The sequence below is a fragment of the Rutidosis leptorrhynchoides genome, chromosome 6 (genome assembly GCF_046630445.1).
Source record: "Rutidosis leptorrhynchoides isolate AG116_Rl617_1_P2 chromosome 6, CSIRO_AGI_Rlap_v1, whole genome shotgun sequence".
Taxonomy (NCBI): Eukaryota; Viridiplantae; Streptophyta; class Magnoliopsida; order Asterales; family Asteraceae; genus Rutidosis; species Rutidosis leptorrhynchoides.
In genome coordinates, this window is record NC_092338.1 from 182889386 (window position 1) to 182900404 (window position 11019).

General features: G+C 34.2%; 2 protein-coding genes across 2 annotated transcripts; one reads left to right on the plus strand and one right to left on the minus strand.

The window, feature by feature from the left end:
• Nucleotides 1–410: 410 nt before the first annotated feature.
• On the plus strand, nucleotides 411–1295 carry LOC139854288 (thaumatin-like protein). The gene is made up of 2 exons (XM_071843601.1): nucleotides 411–440; nucleotides 603–1295. Exons 1-2 carry the CDS (start codon nucleotides 411–413, stop codon nucleotides 1293–1295), a joined length of 723 nt encoding a protein of 240 aa, XP_071699702.1.
• Nucleotides 1296–5490: 4195 nt separating this feature from the next.
• On the minus strand, nucleotides 5491–6345 carry LOC139854289 (protein VACUOLELESS GAMETOPHYTES-like). Its single transcript, XM_071843602.1, has one exon. It carries the CDS (start codon nucleotides 6343–6345, stop codon nucleotides 5491–5493), a length of 855 nt encoding a protein of 284 aa, XP_071699703.1.
• Nucleotides 6346–11019: the final 4674 nt, after the last annotated feature.

Consider the following 11019-nt stretch of genomic DNA (forward strand, 5'->3'; position numbering starts at 1 on the left):
TTAAAAGGTCAAATTTTTTTTGTGTTAAATATCTATAGGATAGGATGATGTGCTAAAATTTAATTGGTACTTTGGTGGGGAAAAATAAGTTAACAATATACACGGAGTATAAATCTTTGTTAAAATTTGATTGGTAAAACAAAAACAAAAGCCACTTTTTTTTCAGTTAAGAAAGTGACTAACGCCACTGTCCGTTAGATAGTGACGCCGGGTTAGGGGCGTCACTTTTCGTCAAACAGCTACACATCATCTGACTAACGCTCGATTACAATCAGTCTTAGATATGACTCCAAAAGAATACAAGAACAATATAAGTTTCTTTAGTTTGAAAAATGGAAAATTAACTAAATAAAGAAAACACACACAAAAGAGTAGGAATGCGATAAAACAGCAAAGCTTAAAGAGTGCAGATGGGCAATCTTTGTGTTTTAGGCGAATATGTGCACCCTACTTATTATTTATACCCTAAAATATTATACAAATTGGATCACAATACTATCACAATGATGTTTCTACAACTCTCTATGGCTTTACTTCTATCTTCTTTCGGTAATAATCATAACTATTCGGGTCCTTAATCTTGTAACACTATCTTAATTAAGCCATTACTTCATGAAATTTTTATTACAGGTATTGATGCAGCAGTTTTTACATTCCAAAATAGATGTGAAAAGACCATATGGCCCGCAATTCAACCTAACGGCGGGCAACCACTACTAATGGAAGGCGGTCTTGAACTTAAAGCTCAAGAATCAATAAACATAACCGCTCCACAAGGTTGGTCAGGCCGCATCTGGGCTCGAAACGGTTGCACATTCAATGATAACGGTGAGGGAGCATGCACAACCGGAGACTGTGGAAATGGTCTTTACTGCAACGGAGCTGGCGGAGAGCCGCCAGCTTCGTTAGCCGAGTTCACCCTCGATGGCCCACTTGATTTCTATGACGTAAGTCTTGTGGACGGTTTCAACGTGCCCATATCCATATTCCCGTATGATGATACGGGCGTTTGCAGAAGTATTAGATGTGACGCTGACTTAAACAAAAATTGTCCGTATAATTTGCAAGTGAGAGGTGACGGTGGAGAAATTGTGGCGTGCAAGAGTGGATGTACTGCTTTTCGATCACCTGAATATTGTTGCACTGGCCAGTTTCAAAATCCTGACGTATGCAAACCGACAAATTACTCTCAGTATTTTAAGAATGCTTGCCCTACGTCTTATAGCTACGCTTTCGATGATCCGACGAGTACTTATACCTGTCGAGATGCGAATTACTTGATCACGTTCTGTTAAGTTAGTTACGAGTACGTTTATTGTGTAATTTCTCGCCCCGTATCAAAGTTTCAGCAATAAATAAGATGTTTTCTGATTATTATGGCTGCTAATGATTATGTATAATTGTTATCAATCATTTTAATTCATGTAACTTAATCATATCAGTGAATGAAAATAAATTAATCAATGATGCATTGATGCATATTTCTACCTATCTCAACAAATTAATTTTGTTCAGCTGATTTATTTGTTCATCATGTTAACTACCTCATACAAGTAGGGATGACAATGGATCGGATATGGATAGGATGATTCCGTATTCATATCTATATCTATTTAATTTTTGTTCATCAATATTCATATTCATATCCATTTAATTGTTGTTCATCCATCCATATCTATATCCACCGGATGAATCAGGTTAATGAATATCCATTAGATATTAAAAAGATGTTATAAGTTATAATATTTCCAAAAATGCAATGAAAGCAAAAATGTAGTATAGAAAAAATATATATAACATGACATAATCAAAATATATCCACAAGAATGTGTAATGTTTGTCGTAGATATACCATATTTGTTGATTTTACTATTAAACATAGATTATGAAAAATTAGATATGTAATTTGTTCGTTTATTTTGTTAGATATACGTTTTGTTGTAATATATCATAGTTATCTCATTAAAATGTTGAAAACAAAATGTAAATCGAACGATAGTGCATTTGTAATAATAAATATGTAAGCATATATTTATATTTATGCATTTAAATATGTATTTCGAGTGCTAATGGATATATCTATGGATGAAACTTTTTATCCATATCCATATCTACATCCATTTATGTTCATCCATATCCGTATCCATATTCATTTAGGTTAATCCATATCCATCACTAAGTGAGTGGATCGGGTGAGTATCCGCTGGATCGGCTGGCCATTGCCATCCCAACATACATACAAGTGCTCATTTTTCTTGATTCGAGGACACTCACCAACAAATGTATATTAAAGAATATAGTACAAAATCAAGGAAACTTGAATAAGCTAATTAGTTTTTCAACCCGGCTTTGAGATAAAATATTAAAATGTTTGACTAGCCAACGTGACAGTTCATTTCATCGAAGCAAAAGGTTAACCTATGGGCAGTTCATGGTTAACACTTTGTCAACACCTAGGAAACCCAACATTCTATTTGTTTATTCAAGTCCATCTTAGGGTGTTCCTGCAAATAGCTACCGAAGAAAAAAAGGAGTCATGTGCTCACTGACACGGTTGTCGGTTAAAGTACAAATATCCTTTGTACCAACGGACAATAGACTATTTACACGGTTATCATGATCTCTATAAATAGTTGAATTCTACTATTGTAATATTTAGTGCTTGGGTATTAAATCGATAGAGTCCAATCCTTGTATAAACATCAGAAGTTCGAAAGCTATATAAGTGTAATCTGCATCAACCAGTTATCTATTCCGCTTAAAGATAACCGTGATTCTTTGAGATTATTTCAATAAAAGAATAACGTTATAAATTACATTGACTCTGGTTTAATCATTTGTTTAATTACATGCTTAACTGTTAAATCATTTTAATTAACAAAAGAAATTGTATTCACCCACATCTACAATACTTCTAGTTGTTTATCGGGACCAACAGTATGCCTTATTAACAATTGGCAATGGATCCATGGAAAGAATTTGGCTCCTAACAGATTCATAACCATCATTCAGCTTCATCAAAAAATTGCATCAGCTTAGAACGATTTTCAATTCCAAGAAATTTTTCAGCAATACCACAACTGCATTCTCTTATTTTACCACAAGAATATGTAGGTATTCTATTGAAATTGTGTAACTCATCCCAATACCTCTTCATTTTGTTAAAATATGAAGCAATTGTGAGATTACCTTGTACGATATTACTTAATTCCCTCTCTAGTTGATACACCAATGGTCCATTATTCTGACCATAACGTTCTGTAATTTCTTTCTAAAGTTCAAAAGCTTACTGTGTGTATAGGAAAGCCTATGACAATTCTGCAACCATTAAATTTAAGATCAGACAAGTAACCATGTAGTCACACCTTGTCTACCTCTGATACGTCTCATCAGTGACAGATGGTTTTAGATTAGATCCATCTTTGAACCTAATTTCATCTTGGCACCTAAGGCCATTTTGATAGTTCGGCTCCATCCAAAGAAAGTACTCCCATTGAAAGAAGTATTTGTTAAAACCATTCCAGGATGATCAGAACTTGCAATATATAGAGGATCATGAATTGAATTCATCGCCTTCAGTTCTGCTGAAGTGTTGTTTGTTCAGCCAGTCGTATTCGTCAAAATCAAGAATTAGGTTATCAAACTCTTAGAAATTATAAAATTGAACACAAGAATATGATCAGAATCAAACAGAGAACTGAACAGATGACTGAATAATCAAGTAATCGATCATTCAATTGAATACGAGGTAATTTGAGAATTAGGTCAAATTACGAAAACAATTAAAGTAACTGGTCGCAAGACCACCTTGCGAATGACGGGTCGCAAGGTGGTCTTGCGTCTGGCCTAAACTGAGCATGATCATAAAATTTCAAATCGTGATATCTTTTGATCTGTAGCTCATATTAGCCATCGTTTTTTTAATGGCATATTTTTTAGAGAACTATATGTTTTAACTAAAAGCGAAGCCCCAATTTTATCTAAAAATTGACTGCATATTATGATCTGCAATTTATATACAAAAGTGTGATTTTCAAGTTGGATGATGTAGTTCAAATTGATTGAGGGGATTTGTTTGGTTTTAGTCAATAATAGTGGATAATTAAACAAATCATAAATTAGAATGTTCTATAGCAAGTTATGAGCGATCAAAGTACATTTATTAGTCAAAACAAATGAAAACTGGTAAAATTGACGCTCTTCGATGTCGAATTTCAAAAAATGTTGGGACAAACCACCTATGGGAGACCACATTGCGAGTTGCGATGGCGTTTTTGCAATAGTATTCTTTTGAGTATATTGTTATATTTTGTTAAAAAAAAAATAAACATTTTGGTTAATAACCCTAATTTTGATTAGTTGGTTTGCCTTTAAACAACCTTTGTTAATGGAATTTGTTGGTTTCCTTTTATAAATATGGAAGCTCCATCATTGCAATTTTGTTTAACTTCAATAACTACCAAACTATAATTAACTTGCTTATCACTTTTCTATCGACTAGCACTTATTATACTTTATATATGATATATGATATATGATATATATGATACATTCATTAACTCATCTCCCATCTTATTAAAGTCAACTACAACTATACCGACCTTTTACGACCAACTCTGGATTTTTTAGCCCTATATATATATATATATATATATATATATATATATATAGGAATATTCATTTGAGTCCATTAATTAAGTTGAGATTCAAGGGACCAATGAGAGTGCGACATGTGTCGCGAAAATCACATGTGATTGAAAAAAAAAATTTAAAATTTTTTTTTTTGAAAAAAAAAAATTTAAAATTTTTTTTTTGAAATTAAAAAAAAAAAAAATTTTTTAAATTTTTTTTTTACAATCACATGTGATTTACCTGCACAATCACATGTGATTGAATTGTACAATCACATGTGATTGGATTTGCCATGCACAATCACATGTGATTGGGTTTACAATCACATGTGATTGACATGCATAATCACATGTGATTTTTAAAAAAAAAATTCGAAAAAAAAAATTCGGGAAAAAAAAGTTTCGAAAAAAAATTAAAAAAAAAATTTTTGAAATTTTTTTTTTTTTTAATCACATGTGATTTTCGCGCCACATGTCGCGTTCTCATTGGTCCCTTTGTTTTCAAGCAAATTTATGGATGCAAGTGATTACAACTATATATATATATATATATATATATATATATATATATATATATATATATATATATATATATATATATATATATATAGAAAACATAAATTAGTGAAAAAATCATCTCAAAATTCATGCGTTCTTGTTTACTCTTAAATTAATAGGTCATGCAAACCAAATTAATTAACCTTTATTTTATTAAAAACCATTTGAAATTATTTCAGTATACGTTGACAAGGTACAGAAGATCAATAACGACACAGATAAATGAAAACGTACAAGTAATAATCGAGAAAACTTGAAACAAGTTCAATACAATATTGATCATGTATCGTTTGATTAACTATCAACGGAAGTGTTCATAATATTTGTACCCACTCATGGTATCAATCATCATTTGATTCATTTTCATGTGATTCTGTAGCTCAAACATGTCGACTTGAAACTGCATATCATTCATTGGTGCTTTCTCCGTTACCTTAGCCAACACACACTTAACGTGCATACCATAATCACAACCCGACTTACAAAGGTACATACAATGATTTTGCAAAATCGTGCCTCTACAAACATCACATTCAAACGTTTCGAATGGATTCACATGAAGTAGTTTAAGTTCGTGTGGATGATCTTGTCGTTTGCCCGTTTCAGGCAAACTAACGCACCCCAAATGTGCATCGTAATCACAAATAGCCCAACGGTATGTTGGAATATCGGATTCGCATCCAGTACCACACACGTCACACGTACGTGAACCTTTGTCATCATGAGTAGGAGGTTTCGAGAGATAATGTAAAGGGTGGTTAGGGTGTGCTTTTATTTTGATTATATTAGGTGCAAGGGCTGTCTCATTATTATTATTATTAGCGCAATGGATGTGGAGATCAAAATCACAAGTGGTACAACCAAAACAAAAGCCAGAACCACTTTTATTACACAAGTTGCAAATGAAGGAACCGGATTTGTAAGTTGGATACGGGAACAACGTGAGCGGGTGGGCAGGGTGTAACGAATGGATCAACATTCGTGCTGCATCGAAGCATTGTTCGTGAAGGTAGAATTTGCAAGTGCAACATGAGTAGAGTGGGTTGTCGTCGGTACAAGGAAAATTGCAGCCTGTACAAGTGATTGTTGCACCTTCTAAACCAAATTTGTGGAATTTGAGCAAGTGTGGGTGACTGTAGTGTTGGTGTTCAGCCATCTTTTGTTTAGTTTGTGATATTGCTAATTGTATTGTAATCGCAAGTCATATATAGAAATTAAAAATCAATTACAATCTCAATAAAAATGTTTGGTTGATAAAGTCGTCGTTTACTTTGGTGATGTAAACCCCACTTCCATCGGGGTCGCCATGTGTTAGAGTCCAAAGTCAAATCAATTAACAAATACTCGTAAAACAGTACTCCATACTATGTACGATGTTACATTATGCAAATTGAAAGTTTTCAACTTGACAACTTATACATTATCTAACAACGAAAATAAGTCTGTAAAGTTATTCAAGAGTGAAGAATATATGGGACCAAGTTAACTGCGAAGATCAAGTGGTACACGCACTACTGGAAAAATGATTTTTCCGGACGATAAATCCGGACAACTAGTCGTCCCAGAAAGTCTTCCCGGATGGCACATCGTCCGGAATGTGTCGTCCAGAAAGGTTCGTCCCGAAAGTTTTTCGGGACGGCATTTTTTTTCCAGACGGAGGGTGGGGCCCACATTGACTTTCAACGCTAGCTTTTGTGGACGATATTTTCGGACGACTTATGAAGACGATATATCGTCCCGAAAGATTTTGGATTAAAATAATATTATATCTTTATTAATAATTAATAATTGATAACAGAAAAATAAAATAATCCTGGACGACCATTCCCGGACGACAAGTCGTCCGGAAAGGATTATGCTGTTTCCGGACGTATTTGTTTCTGCTGTTTCCAGCCGTATTCGATATGACACATTTCAAATATCCAAACCTGCTACATAAATAAGATTATAGTTTCACAAAATACCACAATAACATTAAAAAAAGTCTCCAAACGCGACAATAATTATCCATACATTTTAAAATTCAGAAAAACTACCAAATCAACTAATATCATTTACAAAACATAAACTTAACATAATTGTCTTCAAACAACCGGAAAAACACCCAACAAAAGCATAATTGTCTTCAAACACACCAAACAAATTACAAATCGCCAAATCCATCATCATACAAATCTTCATCATTGTTACGGCTCGGGCGCGGAGTATTGTAATTGGAAGTACCAGTAGTATACCCAAAATTTGGTTGAATATCGGGAGGGACTACAAGATTATTAAAACGAAAGATTTGTTCAATTTGACTTGCCGTGTAGTTGGCTCCATTGGTGGTTGTCTACTCCGACCGGTAGAAGATGAAGATGCGGAATTACTTGCCGATTTTGGTAACTTTGGCCCCACTCCGCGTTGGTGTCTAGTTCGATCACCCAAAACTTCTTCCATGATATCGGTCTCGTCTCTTCCCGGTTGTTCTTTTAGCAATTCCTTCATTCTTGTCTACAAGGTTAAACAAATATTAATATATATATATATATATATATATATATATATATATATATATATATATATATATATATATATATATATATATATATAAGTCCCGAAACGTATATATATGTAAGTCCCGAAATGTATATATATAAGTATATACGTATATATATACGTGTGTGTATATATATATATATATATACACGTTTCGGGACTTATATATATATATACCATTTGACTTATATTTATATTTATAAGTAGTACATCAAAATCTATGAAAATTTATTACTTACGTAGTGCTGTTTTGGTTTGAAATCCTTAGTCCACCCGGTTCCGTCCTTGGGTTTGTGCAAGAGCTTGTAATTTTTGATAGGACCGAAAGGTTCCGGGTGCCTTATCTTATTCTCGTTCTACAAACACACACAAAATAACTTAAATGTATATAAATCAAATAACATATTTTCTAACATTTTATCATTTATGTAAAACATTAAAAACAAGGAGGTTTAAGTAATTTACCAAATGTTTAACTATTTATTTGCTTCCATGCAAACTGTGGTATTGGACTTTAGACCGGTTTTTTGAATTTTGCTCACAACGCTTTTGGTATTCTTCGTTAAGCATCAATTCAACAAAAGGATTCCAGAGTTCGGCTTCAACGTCCGGTGGGGGTGGGAACGAACAAAATCAATATCATTAGGATATTGGCTTCGGATTTTTTGAATTAACCTTGTTGTTCACTTTTTCTGTTTTTCCATCTATTCCCCGCTATCTTGTTAACAGCAGCTCGGACTAGTTGTTCTTTATCCGATTCTAGCCAAGGTTCAATTTTAAAGAAATTCTACGAAAAAAATAATAGATATATTAGAAGATTGTATATAAGAAACGCATATATATAGCGGGTATACTCTTGAACAATTTGGTATGCTATTGAGCGTACCATTTGAAGGTAAAATTATCTATTTTCCTTGTGAAGACCTCGAAGCTCTTCCTCAGGATATTCCAAAATATGACATGACCATACTTGTGTGTCGTACTGCGGTTCCATTCAGAACCGTAGAACTTTTAGGCATCCTTGTCGAATATCTTCGTCCGGGAAATATTGCTATAAGAAATGCAATTATTAGGAGTAAGATGTACCACCGCGAACCAAACGTCACTCGATTGTCAATGACTGAAGCATGTCTTCACTGGTGCATAGCTCACAACATCCAAGTAAATATTACTCATTTGGTCGCTTCCCGAATGAATCAACTTCGTTATGCAGAAACAAGACCTCATCTTTCGTACGGAGCATTTCTGAACCGTGTATTTACTAGTATTGGTATGGTTGAAGGTCTGGTAGGACGACGTCCGATAACCACGTTACCTATCGACCGGTCCTTCATTTCTGAAACATCGGCAGCATCGAGCTCAGGTTTTGAAAGTTCGTCCACTAAATCGGATGCTCGTAATCATCCTCATCGTCGTTATTAGTGTGTTTCAATACCAGTAACTTTGTAGTCGTGTGCTTGAAGTGTGTTTAATTCAGTAAGTGTGTTTAAATTTAGTAAGTGTGTTTAATTTTAGTCGTGTGCTTGAAGGATATGTAGGACGACGTCTGATAAGTACTTTACCTATCGTTGAAGTGTGTTTAATTCGGTAAATTTGTATTATATTAATTTAATGTTTGTCGCTTGTTGTGTTTAATTCAAAAAAATTCGTTTCTTTACTTAAATATTGCTCTTTATATATAATAATCGATTTATCTACTTAAAATCCGTTTTCATTCAAAAAAAATGATAACAACATAACAATTTCATTCAACATAACTAATACAAACGATACGAATACAAACGATACACAAATACAAACGATTCAAATACAAACGATACACAAATACAAACGATACAAATAATATCCAAGTTAACTAACTAACTTAACGGAAAGTTAAAAAAGTTTTTTCGTCTTCCAAAACTAAATAAAGAGAAATGCGATCAGAACGCCAACTCAGGGTTTCTTTTATACCGTTTCACTGATCGTCGGTACGAGGATATGTGGCGGACAATTCCGGAACACATTCATCTTCATAAAACAAGACGTTCGTGTGTTCGAATGGAATATTTTCTTTCAAAAAGGTTAAAAGCTCCTCTAAGCCAACGTCACGAACGGCAATGTTTTTGAACGTAGCTTTTGAACCACGCGTATAATCGTAAAGTTGCATTTCATTACGGAATTCATTTCCGTAATACACTTCGATTAAGACAATCATCGGCGAAAGGGTCACCATTTTGAGTTTGGAAGTGTGATAATGCAGTTTAAGTGGATATATGCTGTTAGATATGTGTTGGATATGTGTTGAGGATGGAGTATAAGTAGGCAGATTGACTGGTCGTCCCTAAAAGGATTCCAGACGATATATCGTCCCTAAAAGTATTCCAGACGACATATCGTCCGGAAAAAAAATGCGGGAAACTTTCTTTTTTTTGTGCCAATTTTTGCCAGTACAATAATTGCTGTCTATTTTTCCGGACGACATTGGGTCGTCTGGGAAAAGCTGGTCAACATTTAGGAAAAAGCAAACAGAAAAAGCAGAAAATTTTGTCAGTTTGTGGCTTTTTGCGGATGACTTCTGTCGTCCGGAAATACTCTGTCCGGAAAAATCATTTTTCTAGTAGTGACCTAACATATATTCAAAATTACGGAGTAATATTCTATTCTAGTCTTTTTTTTAACGAAAACTTTATGAAAATAGAGTTTCTTAGTATGAAGATGACAAAAAATATGACGATTGATGAGGTTTTCATAGATTTTACATCTAAGTTGAGGTTCGTCCATCAGTGGGTACCAACTAAAAAGGATAAATCCAGCATTTTATGCGGGTGATTAAGCCGGAGTATAGAACAGTTGCGAGATTTGCAACAACTTTAGCGCAAGTTCATGAGATGACCAAGATTACCGAAGGTGATATTATGGCAGCAAAAAGAGAAAGTTCGAAGGGTGAATCAATTGGGGGAAAATCAGAAGGTCAAATAGGTGGTCAGTCTATTCAGCAGTCAAGTAAGCAATCAGGATTTTGTGGTAAAAAGTCAGGTAGGTTTAAACATAAGAGTAAGTCTGGTATGAGAGGATCGGGTTCTAATCAGTCCGGTTGGTGTAATATTTGTAAGTCTACTCATGTCGGCCCATGTTCTCTAATGAATAGAAGGTGTTTGAAATGTGGAATGTTAGGTCATGAAGCAACAACTTGTTCTTTTAAAGCCATGTTTTTTGGAATTGTCATCAGGAGGGGCATAGATCAGCAAATTGTCCATCTGCGTCAGCAGCCAGGTCTGGGGCAGGGTCAGGGGCAAGGTCAGTAACTTCT

Coding starts and splice junctions, on each gene's coding strand:
- LOC139854288 (XM_071843601.1), top strand. CDS start 411: ATGGGCAATCTTTGTGTTTTAGGCGAATAT. Junction 441..602: donor TTTGTGTTTTAGGCGAATAT/GTGCACCCTACT, acceptor ATCTTAATTAAG/CCATTACTTCATGAAATTTT.
- LOC139854289 (XM_071843602.1), bottom strand. CDS start 6,345: ATGGCTGAACACCAACACTACAGTCACCCACACTTGCTCAAATTCCAC.